General features: G+C 43.1%; 1 protein-coding gene across 2 annotated transcripts; it reads right to left on the bottom strand.

Moving 5' to 3' along the window:
• Positions 1-591: 591 nt before the first annotated feature.
• On the bottom strand, positions 592-17,714 carry LOC115176083 (pygopus homolog 2-like). 2 transcript variants are annotated; one of them, XM_029735869.1, is made up of 3 exons: positions 16,771-17,714; positions 3,602-3,651; positions 592-3,283 (listed from the first exon to the last, which is right to left on the bottom strand). In XM_029735869.1, exons 1-3 carry the CDS (start codon positions 16,826-16,828, stop codon positions 1,691-1,693), a joined length of 1,701 nt encoding a protein of 566 aa, XP_029591729.1. In that variant the 5' UTR covers positions 16,829-17,714; the 3' UTR covers positions 592-1,690. The 2 variants fall into 2 exon arrangements, with proteins under 2 accessions (XP_029591729.1, XP_029591730.1); XM_029735870.1 differs by having other exon boundaries at positions 17,508-17,714.
• Positions 17,715-19,446: the final 1,732 nt, after the last annotated feature.

Below are 19,446 nucleotides of genomic sequence, written 5' to 3'. Positions count from 1 at the left end.
AGGGTTGCTAAAACGAATCCCCGAGCTGACAAGGTAAAACTCTGTCGTTCTGCCACAACAAGGCAGTTAACCCACTGTTTAGGCCATCATTGTAAATAAGAATTTCTTCTTAATTGACTTGCCTAGTTAAATAAAAAATGAACACATTTGGGTCAGCCTCTGGAATCAGTTCAAATGCCCTGGGTGGTTCGGTCAAAGGATCTGCTTCGGGAAAGTCATAGTGCTGGTAAGTTGACGTCGCTCTGATATCCAATAGTTCTTCCTGGCTGTATGTAATAACGTTTAAGATTTTCTAACAATGTAAGAAACAACTCTGGTACTGTCGTTAGACAATTTTAACAAACTAGACTAGGATAGCACCATATCCATTTTAGTGGCTTTAGCATATCCCCATGTTTAATGCAACAAAAGCCACCAATTTTTTTTTTTTAAGAGGACAAGTACAAAAACAATTACTACTTCAGAGTTTAGTGCCTTCACCCACCCTGTGTGGGCTGCTGGTCAGTCCCTCAGGTTCCTGCCAGAGGGCGCAAGAGTAGAGCACATTATTACACAGCACATATCAGTACAAAGGGAACAGTTGAGAAAAAGGCAAATTGAACTGATTTTTTATTTTTAATAAAAATTAGAAACACCTGCCATGACAGTAATATGAAAACGTATATTTTTTGCGCCGTTATTTGGTCTACTTTGAGGCCTCTAGCAGAGACCAAATTACAAATAAAAAGAGATCGGACAAAGTTACTGCATTGGTTCACATGCAACCCCAAAGACTAGTACACACATCGGATATGACCATGTCGTCACTACTTGTAGCTATGCCAACACCATCCAAACAGCACTGATATCACAACTTCCGTGTCCAGTGAAAAAAAATAATATCTATATAAAAAAATGGTTGGTTCAATGTATAAAAACAAAAAGTCCATTGACAGAACCTAGACATAATCTAGTTATTTTTTTTCTTTCATTGGTTGATTCTCCTGAATTCCAAGATCGACAGAGGCGTGTTTTGGGCAAATGTTCAGGCTGTATATCTACACTTTTCTGTGGCGCCATTCATTCGCTCTCTGGAGGTGTCGGAGGGAGGACAGTCTAGTACATCGAGGGGCGGTTTGGATCACCTTTGGATTAATCTGCTCTGGGTCAGAACCAGGGGTGTGTGTGGTGACCACGCTCTCACCAGGGGTCAGTCAGTGTGTCAGTGCGAGGGGCCCTTGCCGGTCAGTCACAAAGTATGAGGTAGTGTGTTGGTGTCAGTGCTTTGCTGGTCGGCAGGCCGGATGTCTGGGGGAGGTTCATGTGGAGTGGACATTTGTCATGTTGGGGGAAATCAGTTGTTCAGTCCAAAAGAGTCACTAAAAGTGCTTCATGTAACTGTGTGTTTATGTATGTAATGAAGAGATTTAAATCAAGCATTGTAAAAAGCTTGTCAGATAAGGTTGGGTGAGTAGCTGGTGGGTAGACAAGGGCTGGGTTTCCCAAAAGCATTGTAGCACTTACATCATCTTACTTACATCATCCATTGAGTTTCAATGGAATTAAGATGATCTTAGCACTACGATTATTTTGGGAAACCCAGCCCAAAGCCATTCCAAAAGAGATCAGAGCAGTCAATGCCTCTTCTCCTGTGCCTCTTCTCCTGTACCCCTTCCTCCCTCCTAGTCTATTCTCCTCCGCCTTCCATTCCTCAGCCCTCGTTGGCAGCCACCAGCTGACCCAAGCCCTGGCGGACATACACAGCTTGGATCTCCTTGGTCTTGAGGCAGAAGTCGCAGGCCCAGACAGCAGAGCTCTCTCGGGTCAGCAGTCCGTAGGCTGGCTCCGTCAGGCCCGTGCAGTCACGGTGGAACCAGCGCTGGCACGACGCCTCACACAAGATGGCATCCTGGTCGTCGTGCACCTCCGACAGGCAGAAGCCGCAGGGGAACACCATGCCCGGGCCGCCCAGCTTCCCTGGACCGGAGCCTGGGCCGGTGGAGGGGTTAGTGGGGCCAGGGGGCAGTGGAGACTGGGTGTTGGGGGTAGAGTTGGAAGGTGGGTTGGGGTTGCTGCCAGGGGTGTTACCCCCACTGCTGTTGTTGGTCATGTTGTTCTGGGCAGAGTTGGGGGGAGCGTTTGGCATGGAGCCTCCACCAGGAGTGTTGTTCTGCTGGTTGTAAAGGGTGGAGCCAAGGGAAGAATTCGGCGGAGTTGACTGCTGTTGGGACGGGTTATTGGAGGAGGGGGCGTTGGCAGAGTTGGGCCCCTGCAGCTGATTGGGTGGCGGCTGCAGGGGCTGGGAGCCGTTGAGGGGGCCGGTGGGGGAGGAGTTGGGGTTGGACTGGGGCGGTGCTGAGGGGGGCTGGCCGGGCGTGTTGGGCTGCTGGTCAGGGAAGCCTCCTCCAGGCTGGGGAGGGCCAGAGTTGGGAGGCCCGGGGGGAGTGTTGTTGGGACCCGGTGGACCAGAGGGGTTTAAGTTAGGCTGCTGCTGTGGAGGCCCAGACTGGGGCCCACCTCCACCAAAGTTCTTACCCTCATCGTTCCCTGGGCCCGGGGGGCTGAGGCCTGGATATGGGCCATCCTGTGAGGGAGGGAACTGTCCTTGAGGGGGTAAACCTGGAATCCCTCCCATGTTTCCTCCTGGGCCAACGCCCATGCCCCCCATCATGTTCATCCCACCAGGCATGCCCCCCATGGGGTTCATGGGGCCATGGGGGGGTCCCCTGGGGCCTCCGCCACCAGGCAAAGGGGGGCTGTTGAAGGGGTGCCCACCCTGTCCGTGCTGTTGCTGCGGGGGCATCCCAAACCGAGGGTGCGGTGGCCCCCCTCCAGGACCCCCCATACCACCAGGGGACAGCATAGGGTTGAACCCCGGTCCCGGGTGCATGGGCGGACTGAAATTGGGGGGCATGTTAAATTGCGAAGGACCCCCGGGTCCCGCGAAACCTCCTCCGCCACCCCCAAAGCCAGGCATCCCCCCAAAGCCCAGCTGGTGGTGCGGTCCTGCGTTGGGTGGTCCTGGGCCAAAGGGCGGTCTTCGTCCTGGTCCTCCAGGGCCGCCCATGAAGCCCATGCTCCCGGGGCCTATCCTGCCTCCAGCCCCATAAGGCCCCCCTCCTCCACCTGCCCCTGGGCTCGGGAGGAAGGGACCCCCTCCTGGAACTCCAGCCCCACCAGGTCGGGACGGCAGCGACGGGGGACCAAAGTCATCATCAAAAGGGTTGGAGGCAACCAGGTGGTCCACCATGGGGGTAGGAGGGGGCGCAAACTCAGAGAGGTGGGAGAACGCGCCACCGGCCCCCTGAAACACACGATCAGGAGAGAGAGGAGATAATGGATTTTTGCGATTGAACAACATGAGTTTGGTAAGAGCAGAGAAGCTACAGGTAGTATAGAATGATTGAATAGTCAACTAGTGAAACCACTGATCGATGTAACAAGTCGTCAACTATGTTACAACGTAAAATGTTAACTTGGTGTTTAGACCATGCTTAAATGTGCAACCATCATAACAAGACCAGTAAAAGGACAAGTGAACACACAAGTAAAACCTTCTCGCAGAAGAGGCCACCAGTCAAACGTTTACATTATGGAGCAATGTGTTGAAGGCAGTAGTTACCTGAGCGTTGGATTTTCTCTTCCGCTTCTCTGGACTCTTCATCTGTCCACCTAAAGAGGGGAAGGAGAGACATGAGACATTCTAGACTTTTCTTTCCAGTTTACAGATGAACATACATTATCTATTTTTATACCAACACCTTTAACCCGCATAGCTCATGCTAATACTTTTACTGTACATTGCATTTTAGTTGCTGTTTATACATGCCGCATATTTACAGTGCATTCAAAGTATTCAGACCCCTTGACCGTTTCCACATTGTTTCAGCCCTATCCTAAAATGAAAAATGATAATCATTCTACACACAATCCCCCAATATGACAAAGCAAAAATAGTTTTTTAGAAATGTTTGCACATTTATTAAAAATAAACTAAAATATCACATAAGTATTCAGACCCTTTACTCAGTACTTTGTTGAAGCACCTTTGGCAGCGATTACAGCCTTGAGTCTTCTTGGGTATGATGCTACAAGCTTGGCACACCTGTATTTGGGGAGTTTCTCCCATTCTTCTCTGCAGATCCAATCAAGCTCTGTCAGGTTGGTTGGGGAGTGTTGCTGCACAGCTATTTTCAGGCATCTCCAGAGATGTTCGATCGGGTTCAAGACCGGGCTTTAGCTGGGCCACTCAAGGACATTCGGAGACTTGTCCCAAAGCCATTCCTGCATTGTCTTGTGTGCTTAGGGTCGTTGTTCTTTTGGAAGGGAAACCTTTACCCCAGTCTGAGATCCTGAGCACTCTGGAGCAGGTTTTCGTCAAGGATCTCTGTACTTTGCTCCATTCATCTTTCCCTCAATCCTGACTAGTCCCCCAGTCCCTGCTGCTGAAAAACATCCCCACAGCAAGCCGCTGCCACCACCATACTTCACTGTAGGGATGGTGCCAGGTGTCCTCCAAATGTGACGCTTGACATTCAGGCCAAATCGTTCAATATTGGTTTCATCAGACCAGATAATCTTGTTTCTCATGGTCTGAGTCCTTTAGGTGCCTTTTGACAAACTCCAAGTGGGTTGTCGTGCCTTTTTCTGAGGAGTGGCTTCCGTCTACCATAAAATTCCTGTTTGGTGGAGTGCTGCAGAGATGGTTGTCCTTCGGGAAGGTTCTTCCTTCTCCACAGCTCTGTCAGAGTGACCATTGGGTTCTTGGTCACCTCCCTGCAAAGGCCCTTCTCCCCCGATTGCTCAGTTTGGCCAGGCAGCCAGCTCTAGGAAGAGTCTTGGTGGTTCTAAACTTCTGGAGGCCACGGTGTTCTTGGGGACCTTCAATGCTGCAGACATTTTTTGGTACCCTTCCCCAGATCTGTGCCTCGACACAATGCTGTCTCTGAGCTCTACGGACAATTCCTTCGACCTCATGGCTTGGATTTTGCTCTGACATGCACGGTCAACTGTGGGACCTTATATAGACAGGTGTGTACCTTTCTAAATTATGTCCAAATTATTGAATTTACCAGAGGTGGACTTCAATCATGTTGTAGAAACATCTCAAGGATGATCAATGGAAACAGGATGCACCTGAGCTCAATTTCGAGTCTCATAGCAAAAGGTATGAATACTCATATAAATAAGGTATTTATTTTATTATACATTTGCAAAAATGTCTAAAAACCTGTTTTCGCTTTGTCATTATGGGGTATTGTGTGTAGATTTGAAGATTTTTATTTAATCATTTTTAGAATAAGGCTGTAACGTCACAAAATGGGAAAAAAGGGGTCTGAATACTTTCCAAATGTACTGTATATGCTGGATTCTTGACGTAGCCAAATCTAATATAAAAGTGCCTTCAGAAAGTATTCACACCCCTTGACTTTTTCCACTGTTGTTGTTAAAGACTGAATTTAAAATTGATTAAATTTAGATTGTGTGTAGGCCAGTGACAATACCCCATATTGGTCAAAGTGGAACTATGCTTTTAGAATGTTTTATGAATTAATAAAAAATGTAAAGCTGAAATGTCTTTCGTGAATAAGTATTCCGCCCCTTTGTTATGGCAAACCTAAATAAGTTCAGGAGTAAAAATGTGCTTAACAAGTCACATGGCCTAAAAGTGTTTAACATGATTTTTGAATGACTACGCAATCTCTGTACCACACACATACAGATAATTGTAAAGGTCCCTCAGTCCAACAGTAAATTTCAAACACAGATTCAACCACAAAGACCAGAGAGGTTTTCCAATGCCTCGCAAAGGGCACCTATTGGTAGATGGGTAAAAAAATAACAAAAGCAGACATTGAATATTCCTTTGAGCATGGTGAAGTTATTAATTCAACTTTGGATGATGTATCAATATACCCAGTCACTACAATGAGACAGGCGTCCTTCCTAACTCACTTGCCGGAGAGGAAGGAAAACACAATGAAGTCAATGGTGACTTTAAAACAGTTAGAGTTTAATGGCTGTGATGGGAGAAAACTGAGGATGGATCAACACTGTAGTTACTCCACAATACTAATTTAATTGACAGAGTGAAAAGGAAGCCTGTACATAATATAAATATTCCAAAACATACATCCTGTTTGCAACATGGCACTAAAGCAATTAACTTTTTTCCTGAATACAAAGTGTTACGTTTGGGGCAAATCCAATATAACACATTACTGAATACCAATCTGCATATTCTGAAGCATAGTGGTGGCTGCATCATGTTATGGGTACGCTTGTAAATCGGTAAGGACTGGGGTGTTTTTCAGGATAAAAAAAATAAACAAAACGGAGCTAAGCACAGACAAAAATCCTAGAGGAAAACATGGTTCAGTCTTCTTTCCACCAGACATTGGGAGATGAATTTACTATTCAGCAGGACAATAACCTCAAAACCAAATCTATACTGGAGTTGCTTACCAAGAAGACCTTGTTCCTGAGTGGCAGAGTTACAGTTTGGACTTAACCTCTCTTGGGTAGGGGGCAGTATTTTGACGTCCGGATGAAAAGCGTGCCCGTAGTAAACTGCCTGCTACTCCGGCCCAGAAGCTAAGATATGCATATTATTAGTAGATTTGGATAGAAAACACTCTGAAGTTTCTAAAACTGTTTGAATGATGTCTGTGAGTATAAACAGAACTCATATGGCAGGCAAAAACCTGAGAAAAAAATCCAACCAGGAAGTGTGGAAATCTGAGGTTGTAGTTTTTCAAGTGATTGCCCATCTAACATAGTGTCTGTGGGGTCATTTTGCACTTCCTAAGGCTTCCACTAGATGTCAACAGTCTTTAGAACGTTGTTTCATGCTTTTACTGTGAATGGGGAGAGAATAAGAGCGCTTGGAATCAGATGACTGAGAAAATGACATGAGCGCAATCAGGCGCGCCCTCCCATGAGAGTTAGGTGTGTTCCTTTTCATTTCTGAAGACAAAGGAATCGTCCGGTTGGAATATTATGGAAGATTTGATAAAAACATCCTAAAGATTGATTCTATACATTGTTTGACATGTTTCTACAAACTGTAATATAACTGACTTTGTCTGAACTTACTGCGCGAGCACAGTGCATTTGGATTACTCGACTGAACAAAAAGGAGGTATTTGGACATAAATATGGACTTTATCTAAACAAAACAAACATTTATTGTGGAACTGGGATTCCTGGGAGTGCATTCTGATGAAGATCAAAGGTAAGTGAATATTTATAATGCCATTTGTGACTTCTGTTGACTCCAAAATGGCGGGTATCTGTATGGCTTGTTTTGATGTCTGAGCGCTGTACTCAGATTATTGCAAAGTTTGCTTTCGCAGTAAAGCTTTTTTGAAATCTGACACAGCGGTTGCATTAAGAAGTTTGTCTATAATTCTGTGCATAACACTTTAATCTTTTATCAAAGTTTATGAGTATTTCTGTAAATTGATGTGCTCATTCACCGGAAGTTTGAGGCAAAACATTTCTGAACATTACACGCCAATGGAAAAATGGGTTTTTTGGATATAAATATGAACTTTATCGAGCAAACCATACATGTATTGTGTAACATGAAGTCCTATGAGTGCCATCTGATGAAGATCAAAGGTTAGTGATTAATTGTAGCTGTATTTCTGGTTTTTGTGACGCCTCTCCTTGCTTGGAAAATGGCTGTGTGGTTTTTCTTGTCAAGGTGCTGTCCTAACATAATCTAATGCTATGCTTTTGCCGTAAAGCCTTTTTGAAATCGGACACTGTGGTTGGATTAACGAGAAGATTATCTTTAAAATGGTGTATAATACTTGTATGTGTGAGAAATTTGAATTATGAGATTTTTGTTGTTTTGAATTTGGCGCTCTGCTATTTCACTGGCTGTTGGCGAGGTGGGACGCTACCGTCCCACACACACTAGAGAGGTTAACCTCTTATGGCTAGGGGGCAGTATTTGCACAGCCGGATAAAAAAAACGTCCCCGATTTAATCTGGATATTACTACTGCCCAGAAACTAGAATATGCATATAATTATTGGCTTTGGATAGAAAACACCCTAAAGTTTCTAAAACTGTTTGAATGGTGTCTGTGAATATAACAGAACTCATATGGCAGGCAAAAACCTGAGAAGATTCCTTACAGGAAGTGCCCTCTCTGACCATTTCTTGGGCTTCTACACTCTCTTTATTGAAAACTGAAAATCTCTGCTGTAACGTGACACTTCCTACGGCTCCCATAGGCTCTCAGAAGGCGGCAAAACGCTGAATGATGCCTTTGGAGCCCCTGGCTGAAAAACAGTAGCGCATTTGGATAGTGGTTGATCTGAGAACAATGAGACTGAGGCGCAGGCACGAGGCGACTCCATGTTTTTATTTTCTCGTCTTTGAACGAAAACAGGGTTTCCCGGTCGGAATATTATCGCTTTTTTACGAGAAAAATTGCCTAAAAATTGATTTTAAACAGCGGTTGACATGCTTCGAAGTACGGTAATGGAATATTTAGAATTTTTTTGTCACGATACGCCCTGGGCGCGTCACCCTTCGTTACCCTTCGGATAGTGTCTTGAACGCACGAACAAAAGAGGATATTTGAACATAACTATGGATTATTTTGAACCAAACCAACATTTGTTATTGAAGTAGAAGTCCTGGGAGTGCATTCTGACGAAGAACAGCAAAGGTAATCCAATTTTTCTTATAGTAAATCTGAGTTTGGTGAGTGCCAAACTTGGTGGGTGTCAAAATAGCTAGCCCATGATGACGAGCAAAATGTGCTTTCACCGAAAAGCTATTTTAAAATCGGACATAGCGATTGCATAAAGGAGTTCTGTATCTATAATTCTTAAAATAATTGTTATGTTTTTTGTGAACGTTTATCGTGAGTAATTTAGTAAATTCACCGGAAGTTTGCGGTGGGTATGCTAGTTCTGAACGTCACATGCTAATGTAAAAAGCTGGTTTTTTATATAAATATGAACTTGATTGAACAAAACATGCATGTATTGTATAACATAATGTCCTAGGAGTGTCATCTGATGAAGATCAAAGGTTAGTGCTGCATTTAGCTGTGGTTTGGGTTTATGTGACATTATATGCTAGCTTGAAAAATGGGTCTCTGATTATTTCTGGCTGGGTACTCTGCTGACATAATCTAATGTTTTGCTTTCGTTGTAAAGCCCTTTTGAAATCGGACAGTGTGGTTAGATTAACAAGAGTCTTGTTTTTAAAATGGTGTAAAATAGTCATATGTTTGAGAAATTGAAGTAATAGCATTTCTAAGGTATTTTAATATCGCGCCACGGGATTCCACTGGCTGTTGAGTAGGTGGGACGATTTCGTCCCACATACCCTAGAGAGGTTAAAATCACTTCTAACTTGTTAACAATTTCTGCTAGTTAGTTTTTGCTACGATGTGGGTTTTATCTTGGTTGAGCCTGCTAACAGAGTGTTAATAATTCACCTGTTTCCCTACATGTTTCATTTTAAAACATTTATCTTACAAAGGAGTTGTTTAATCTAACTGCTTAACTATTTATCTGTAGATGGATAAAAAAATTAACTATTTTTTCTAATCTTTAAAGGAAAATGCCACGGGCACTATCTGATGTGTGGAGACATTTCATTGCAGCTAATGTAGAAGGAAAAGCTGGGTACATTTGCAAATACCGTGCCAAATCATTTGAAGAATGCAACAAAGATGCAGAATCATCTGGCCAAGTGCATAGAGTTCCCTGTCATCACAACAAGCAACCTCTGGCAAAAGTCCCTCTACTTCTATTCGAGGGGAAAATGATGAAACAGACACCTTATAGCAACAGTTCATGGTCCTCCCGGAATCAGAAGTTTGACTCAATGGAGGAATGTAGCCAGAAAAATGCTGATGAATGTCTTGCTCAAACTGTATGCAACTTATTCAACCTCTGATGCTCACAGGCAATGTGTATTGGAAGAGATTTCTGAATGTTCTTCGCCCAGCATACACCCCTCCAACCAGACATGCTTTATCTACTAATTTGCTGGATGCAGAGTTCAGAGTTCAAGTTAAGGTCAAACAAATCATAGAGACAGCAGACTGTATTGCAATCATCTCTGATGGGTGGTTGAATGTTCTTGGGCAAGGAATAAATAAATACATCTCCACCCCTCAACCTGTACTCTACAAGAGCACAGACACAAGGGACAACAGACACAGCGGTCTATACATTGCAGATGAGCTGAAGGCAGTCATCAATGACCTTGGACCACAGAAGGTATTTGCATTGGTGACAGACAATGCTGCAAACATGAAGGATGCATGGTCCAAAGTGGAGGAGTCATGCATTGAATCTGCTCCTCAAGGACATCATGGGAATGAAAACAATGGATACACTCTACAAGAGAGCCAGGGAAATGGTTAGGTATGTGAAGGGTCATCAAGTTATAGCAGCAATCTACCTCACCAAGTAAAGTGAGAAGAATAAGAGAACCACATTGTCATCATGTTTGACAGTCTCCTGGAGGGGAAGGAGTCTCTACAAGAAAATGGCCATATCACAGTCTGCTGATATGGACAGCCCTATCAAGAAGATCCTCCTGGATGATGTATTTTGGGAGAGAGTGGTAAGCAGCCTGAAACTCTTGAAACCTATTGCAGTAGCCATTGCACAGATTGAGGGAGACAATGGCATCCTGTCTGATGTTCAGACTCTGCTTGCAGATGTAAGATAAGAAATCTATACTGCCCTGCCCACTTCACTGTTGCTCCAAACAGAAGAAACTGCAGTTCTGAAATAAATCAAAAGGCGTGACGACTTCTGCCTGAAGCCCATACACTCCGCAGCGTACATGTTGGACCCCAAGAATGCTGGAAAGAGCATCCTGTCTGGTGCAGAGATCAATAAGGCCTATGGTGTCATCACTATCGTGTCTCGCCACCTTGGCCTGGATGAGGGCAAGGTTCTTGGCAGTCTGGCGAAGTACACTTCCAAGCAAGGGCTTTGGGGTGGAGATGCAATATGGCAGTCATGCCAACATCTCATCAGCCATGTTGGAAGGGACTTTGTGGATCTGAGGCTCTTTCCCCTGTTGCCTCCAAATCCCACCAACATCAGCAGCCTCAGAGCACAACTTGTCCTTGTTTGGGAACACACACCAAAGCATACAACAGGCTGACCAATACAAGGGTTGAAAAATTGGTGGCCATCGGGGCAAATTTGACGCTTTTTGAGCCTGACAACGAGCCATCCTCAACACAGTTGGTAAGTGACAGTGAAGATGAGGACTCAGTCTGATGTTCAAGAGGTGGACATTGATGAGGTCCAGGGAGAAGACATGGAAGCCTGAGAGGAAGACAACCAAAGCTTTAGGTTTGTAGACTATCCTTTTAGAGATGCGATGGATCATTGGGGAACATTCAATATTCCCTTTCTGTTGTTGTTGTTCAGTGAAATCATCCCATGTGAAGAGTCAACTCATTTAATTAAAGTTCAATTCGTAACTAAATTTCTTTTTTTTATTTCTATTGGAAGGATTTAATAATGTGCAATTATGTCTACTTATGATAAGGTAAAAGGTTTGTCTCCATATGATATGGTAAATATACTGCTCAAAAAAATAAAGGGAACACTTAAACAAAACAATGTAACTCCAAGTCAATCACACTTCTGTGAAATCAAACTGTCCACTTAGGAAGCAACACTGATTGACAATACATTTCACATGCTGTTGTGCAAATGGAATAGACAACAGGTGGAAATTATAGGCAATTAGCAAGACACCCCCAATAAAGGAGTGGTTCTGCAGGTGGGGACCACAGACCACTTCTCAGTTCCTATGCTTCCTGGCTGATGTTTTGGTCACTTTTGAATGCTGGCGGTGCTTTCACTCATGAGACGGAGTCTACAACACACACAAGTGGCTCAGGTAGTGCAGCTCATCCAGGATGGCACATCAATGCGAGCTGTGGCAAGAAGGTTTGCTGTGTCTGTCAGCGTAGTGTCCAGAGCATGGAGGTGCTACCAGGAGACAGGCCAGTACATCAGGAGACGTGGAGGAGGCCGTAAGAGGGCAACAACCCAGCAGCAGGACCGCTACATCCGCCTTTGTGCAAGGAGGAGCAGGAGAAGCACTGCCAGAGCCCTGCAAAATGACCTCCAGCAGGCCACAAATGTGCATGTGTCTGCTCAAACGGTCAGAAACACTCCATGAGGGTGTATGAGGGCCCGACGTCCACAGGTGGGGGTTGTGCTTACAGCCCAACACCGTGCAGGACGTTTGACATTTGCCAGAGAACACCAAGATTGGCAAATTCGCCACTGGCGCTCTGTGCTCTTCACAGATGAAAGCAGGTTCACACTGAGCACGTGACAGACATGACAGTCTGGAGACGCCGTGGAGAACGTTCTGCTGCCTGCAACATCCTCCAGCATGACCGGTTTGGCGGTGGGTCAGTCATGGTGTGGGGTGGCATTTCTTTGTGCTCGCCAGAGGTAGCCTGACTGCCAATAGGTACCGAGATGAGATCCTCAGACCCCTTGTGAGACCATATGCTGGTGCGGTTGGCCCTGGGTTCCTCCTAATGCAAGACAATGCTAGACCTCATGTGGCTGGAGTGTGTCAGCAGTTCCTGCAAGAGGAAGGCATTGATGCTATGGACTGGCCCGCCCATTCCCCAGACCTGAATCCAATTGAGCACATCTGGGACATCATGTCTCGCTCCATCCACCAACGCCACGTTGCACCACAGACTGTCCAGGAGTTGGCGGATGCTTTAGTCCAGGTCTGGGAGGAGATCCCTCAGGAGACCATCCGCCACCTCATCAGGAGCATGCCCAGGCGTTGTAGGGAGGTCATACAGGCACGTGGAGGCCACATACACTACTGAGCCTCATTTTGACTTGTTTTAAGGACATTACATCAAAGTTGGATCAGCCTGTAGTGTGGTTTTCCACTTTAATTTTGAGTGTGACTCAAAATCCAGACCTCCATGGGTTGATAAATTGGATTTCCATTGATTATTTTTGTGTGATTTTTGTTGTCAGCACATTCAACTATGTAAAGAAAAAAGTATTTAATAAGATTATTTCATTCATTCAGATCTAGGATGTGTTATTTTAGTGTTCCCTTTATTTTTTTGAGCAGTGTATATCCAATGCAAAAAAACATTTACATTTAAATGGTATTAATATTAATTTGCATACATTTCCACTAATTCCCATATATTACCGTTAATTCCCATATATTCCCCATGGGAATATTCCCCAAAATGTGCAACCCTACTCAACAGCCCTTCTTTATCTACACCCATTCAGCATCGTTCACACCATCTAAAGCCTTAGCCCCACCCATCTCTTTAAGGATTAACATGTGAGGCCTTGTACTAAACAACCAAAGATTTTAAGACTAAAGGCTGATTTATACTACAGGTGTGTTTGTAAATTTAATCTGGAGTGTCAGAGTGCGCTCTGGGCGTTCATAAACTCAGAGCGTTGTCAGATTGTCCGTTCGTAAACTTAGTGTTTTGCTCTAGGAGTGTTGAGTGCACACTGGACACTCTGGCCGAGGAGTAGGGTTGATCCACATTTTACATTTTTTACATTTTAGTCATTTAGCAGACGCTCTTATCCAGAGCAACTTACAGTAGTGAATGCATACATTTCAATTCATTTCATACATTTTTCCCCCCCCCTTACTGGCCCCCCGTGGGAATTGAACCCACAACCCTGGCGTTGCAAGCACCATGCTCTACCAACTGAGCCACAACTGATCCAAGCGTTCCAACCTAACAGCAGCAGTCAAGCACCCAAGCTAACTGGCTAACATTGGCTAGCTTGCTAGCTACTTCCAGATACAAATGAGAGAACAGCTCACTGACCATTTTACTCGCCCTAGCAGAGCTGGTTAGGCTGTTTTTATGTTATTCAGAGCATTGGTGACTGCAACTGTGCTGCTGGCAACAATTTAATTACACTTTTTTGCCAACTTTAACTGACACCGGCCATATTCAACGGATGTTGAGCATTCGTAAATTCGTCCGTTATTCTGCGCTCTGGCACACTGACGAGAGTGCTCTGAATTCGGAGTAGATCACCAGACCGAATTTACCAGCTACGTGTATCGACAGTTGTCGCAGTGACATCATGAACATTCTATTGAAACGGTTACTTGCATAGTGGAGTCTTGTTTAGACATGTAGCTAGCTAGCTAGCTAAACAATTAATCATAATCCCAACGGATAATGTTACGCAAATGGCTCTGAGATACAAATAATAACTACACAGATCATACACGTAACGTTAGCTAGCTGAAAATGTAGCTAGCTAGACTATCTTACCTGTATACATGGATGGACGCTTCACCCTCTGTCATGGATGCCATGATTTCCCTTAGTTTGAAGATGTTATCTGGAGACAGGTGTTTTATACAACAGACAGTATGTTCTCTTTCGACTGTCTGCATATTTGCAATCAAACGCCTGAATTTTCTCCATCTCCTTAGCTATCATACTCTAATTCCACTGATTTCAAAACTCGGTCCTCCAGAAACTGGAGAGCAACACAGTTCTACTACATGATATCTTTCAAAAAGCTGCGTTAGAAAGGATTACCTACACATACTGACCAGCTCACGTTATAGACAGAAGCATGCTACATGGCAGACAAATCCAAACTCATCTCTCCGCATGTCCAGCCCACTGATTATCTCTGCCAATCATGTCTAGCAGGAAGGTTGCTAGCTTTTTCTGTGGCTAAACCAACTAGGCTCGTCATTTAACAATTTCATTCATATTTACAGGCGGCATACAAGTGCTAAGGCACATGAAAGTTCCAAGAAGGCATTTCTGCCCAAAAACATTTAGATTAAAAAAAAAAGTAAGTTCAAATGGCTCTTCTGTGAAGTAGAGCCATTTGCGCGACATACACCTAGTTTCCTGAAACGAGTCACATATCTCCATGTTACAGCGCTTGTTTACGGAAGACATAGGCCGTCACTTGTGCTAATTAGCCATCTAGCATGCTCCAAACACCCGTGTGTAAGCTAAATGGGGAGGAAGTGCAGATCTGTGCAAAACTGCTACAGTAAGTGTCTTTATTATTTCTCGCTGACATGAAAGATAAATATGTTTAGAAAACGATGATTGACGTCTAAAGGTTAAAGGTCATGAACAGTCAAAATTATGTTTTTCATGAAATGTGATGATATTCAGATGAAACCAGATCAAAGTATATGACCAAAGTATGAAGCATGACTTTTGCTTCTACATTGATAAAGTTTGATCATAAATTGTTGGTCCCCTCCCACATGGATTCACGGGGCGGGATTATTGAGGGGATAGGGGGATGTCACCCTAACTCTCATTTTAATACACCAATGGTAACATATTCTCTTACCCAATTGTAATAGGTACCACCCCTTTAACCAACATTGGAGAAGGCAGGTTTGCGGAGGGGGGTGATTTATATAGCTAGATGGCTACCTCTACTGGTGCCAAAATTGGGACTGTAGGCTGTCAGCAAATACAATTAAAAGTTTACACTTCATCTATGGCAAAGATACATGTCTTCCCTTTCATCTGCATCTGGTGTTAGCTAGTTACTGGCTAGTTAGTTCTTGAGCCAGCGTGGAACAAGAAGGTCTGGGGGGGTGTCAAAACTCAGTTGTCATGTCAACACATCCATCAGTGCTGCTGTGAACTGCATCGCAAGAGACATGCCAATCGGGAGATGAATAAATAAATACAAATTACACCATTGATGCAACTTCAATATTGTTTGAGTTGCTTTGTGTATCACCAAATTTGTCTGAAATGATTTTTCGGCAACACTGCATCCAAGTTTCTTGACATAGGCGTTTCAAAGACACGTCAGTAAAGGCGACCTCATGAACATAAGCTCCCTGCCTACTCAGCCTGTATTTTCAAACTTCCTGCTAGTAAGCCATGAGAGAAAGTCATTTCTAAAATGTTGATAATTTCTACCCCTCAAAAATATTATTGGTGATACTTTAGTCACTCAAAAAGGCTATTATACATGGGAATCTGAATGACTGTTTGGGGCCTTTAAAAAACACAGCATCACAATTGGTCCCGTGTGGCTCAATTGGTAGAGCATGGCACATGCAATGCCAGGGATGTGGGTTTGATTCCCATGGGGAACCAGTACGAATGAATATGTATGCACTCACAACTCTAAGTCACTCTGGATAAGAGCATCTGCTAAATGACTAAATTGTAGTTTACATGGAGGTGAATTTAATGGTTGAAAACCCTACATATGAAGGATTTTAGAGAGCTACAACTGCTATATCTGAACTGTGTACGTACCGATAAACTTACATTTACATTTTACATTTTTTAGCAGACGCTCTTATCCAGAGCGACTTACAGTAGTGAATGCATACATTTCATACAATTTCATGCATATCATACTTTTTTTTTTCTGTGCTGGCCCCCTGTGGGAATCGAACCCACAACCCTGGTGTTGCAAACACCATGCTCTACCAACTGAGCTACAGGGAAGGAACTTAGATTTAATTTGAGTGTTGAACAGCCACAACAAATCACCAAGCAGAGGGACAGGTTTGGTTGATTATGAGACACAGAGGGAAAGAATGGACACATCACGAGAACGTAGAAATGAAATTAATACAAGGCAGCCTAATACCAACATGAATAGCAGGTCAGACAAACTACATGACAGAACAACTGTCTACAGTCCTGTAGACACGTGCATTTGCAGCTGTGGTAACTAATGGTTAGTTCTGATCTGAGACAGACGGGGATGGATGAATGAATTATCATATACCTACCTTTGCCTCGCTTTCCTTGGCCTTGTCCCGCCAGTAGTCTCCCCGATTCGGCAGCCATTAATATGACTGTCGGTGCGGTGACATTTCACCGTTCATATCATATAAGAATTTTTTAAAATGACGAATAGTCTTGATAATTTGGACCTGAGCAATACTCGCAAGTAGAGTCATACACGGTCTTTAGATTTCAGGACGGTTTCTATAGATAGATAGGTAATGTGTATCCCCTTGCAATTCACAACTCGTTTTACAGCTAGATATCTTGCGCCCAACGCTTTGACTGTCACGGGGTTCGGTGGCCAACAACTGTGGCTAGCCAGGGTTATTTTCAGCAGCCAGCTTGCAGAAGATGAAGAGCCGGGCTGAATGAAACTGTGGCTAATGTTTGCCAGAATGCAAGTTGCATAACACTACCCTCCTCCCTCTAAAAATAATAACTTAGTTACAGATGAGTAAAGTTAGCAATTAAGATAGCTGGCTAGCTAGCTGGATAGCAAAGTTAGCTATCACATTTGGGTAACGTTAGTCGCTAGCTAGTTACTATGTTTGTGATAAAAAACATGTAGATTATGATTTATAATAATTAATCATCTACATTCAATTTGGTTAATTGACCAGTTTCGCCTTCATAGCAAGCGGTACAAAATAACCGGTCTCTAGTAAAATGTTAGCTACTTGAGTTAGTTAGCTACGAAAAGATAGCTAGCTTGCTAGCATTATTGGGAAGCAAACTATACCCTTTCTCCGGCGTTGCTTGCTCTGCAGTCCGTTAATATGAACATCTCCGGTGTGTCATTGTCGATATACCAGTCCTCACATGGTATATGCTTTATGTTGTGATACAGCTTAAAATAATAATTCATACAAAAACGCAAATTTTGCCATATTAATCACGGCCTACTCTCGCCGCCGGACAAAGAGGGCCAGGCAGGAGACGCGCACCCGGGAACAGTACAACTCAGAGGGAAAGTAGGGGTGTCCTAAAACGAGATTTCTAAATGAGTCACTCTCTGCATCCAGGTTAATAATAAACGTTATTACACTTAATAATACTTCTAGCTGTAGTTGTACTGCTTCATTTTGTGCAAGAAATGGCACACATAGTTTACTTAATTTGTTAATTACCTCACCTTAAAAGCAGGTTATGGAGTAGTCTAGAACGGACCACTTTCAACGCTGAGGTAAGGATGGGCACAAAAGTAATCACATCCCATGACTTTTTCCTAATTTTGTGTTACAGTTTGAATTTAAAATGGATTAAATTGAGATTTTGTGTCACTGGCCTACACACATTACCCCATAATGTCAAAGTGAAATTAGGTTTTTAGAAATGTTTACAAATTAACAAAAAGTGTAAAGTTTAAATGTCTTTCTTGAGTCAAGCATTCAACCCCTTTGTTATGGCAAGCCTAAATAAATTCAGGAGTAAAAATGTGCTTAACAAGTGACAATTAGTTGCATGGACTCCCTCTGTGTGTAATAATAGTGTTTGAAAAGATAAACAACATGCTCGACTCCACTTTATATAAACTTAAATCGGGTGCTGTATCCTCATATATAATCCAAAGAACAGAAATAGGACAGCACTCCGGTAAATACATTTAAATTGACATTTCCGCACGAACGTTTCGGGTATTAGTCCTTTTTAAGCATTTAAGGGCAATGTCAATTAATGTCACATTAATAACAATACCTCACATTTGGGCATAGTTAATTATACATTCACAGTCAGTATTGGCCCATTCAAGAGATCCCAGCAGAGGGAGCTGTGGGGGAAACATGAAAATCCAATAAAGATAAACACAAGCTTTACAAATACATTATGATGTCATTACCTAAATGCTATGGGATCGCCCAATTATGCAAATATATTATAGGGAAATTTGAGTTAGACATTGTGCACGTAAATAATCCCTATTCTAAGTTTATAAAATTGTTTATGACATATATTGATGACATTTTTTTCATTTGGTCAGGTGATGATCTTGAATCGCAGTAATTCTTTACATAGGCTACATGAATTCCAGGATGCCGTCCATTAAATGTATGTTAGTAGGCTGTCCTATAAAGAACATGTTTCCTTTTTGGATGTTTTGGTTAAGAAAGATGGCAATGGCTTGCACACTGAGTTGTATAGAAAAGAAATGGAGGGAAATGCCTTTCTTCATTTCAACAGCTATCATACACCTTCATTAAAAAATAGTTTACCATATAGCCAACTCCTTCGCATAAGGAGCATTTGTGACACTGATTTATCATTTCATGTACACTACCAGTCAAAAGTTTGGACACACCTACTCATTCAAGGGTTTTTCTTTATTTTTACTATTTCTACAGTGCCTTGCGAAAGTATTCGGCCCCCTTGAACTTTTCGACCTTTTGCCACATTTCAGGCTTCAAACATAAAGATATAAAACTGTAATTTTTTGTGAAGAATCAACAACAAGTGGGACACAATCATGAAGTGGAACGAAATTTATTGGATATTTCAAACTTTAACAAATAAAAAACGTAAAAATTGGGCGTGCAAAATTATTCAGCCCCCTTAAGTTAATACTTTGTAGCGCCACCTTTTGCTGCGATTTCAGCTGTAAGTCGCTTGGGGTATGTCTCTATCAGTTTTGCATATCGAAAGACTGAAATTTTTGCCCATTCCTCCTTGCAAAACAGCTCGAG

This window comes from Salmo trutta, chromosome 36 (genome assembly GCF_901001165.1).
Source record: "Salmo trutta chromosome 36, fSalTru1.1, whole genome shotgun sequence".
NCBI classification, from domain to species: Eukaryota; Metazoa; Chordata; class Actinopteri; order Salmoniformes; family Salmonidae; genus Salmo; species Salmo trutta.
The sequence above is the reverse complement of the archived record's forward strand: the minus strand, read 5'-3'. Positions and strand labels throughout refer to the sequence as shown.

Excerpts from the sequence above, each read along its gene's own strand:
- LOC115176083 (XM_029735869.1), bottom strand. The coding sequence starts at position 16,828 with ATGGCTGCCGAATCGGGGAGACTACTGGCGGGACAAGGCCAAGGAAAG. Across the intron at positions 3,652-16,770 it reads CCAAGGAAAGCGAGGCAAAG|GTGGACAGATGAAGAGTCCA; the intron begins GTAGGTATATGA and ends TCCCCTCTTTAG. Across the intron at positions 3,284-3,601 it reads AGAGAAAATCCAACGCTCAG|GGGGCCGGTGGCGCGTTCTC; the intron begins GTAACTACTGCC and ends CGTGTGTTTCAG.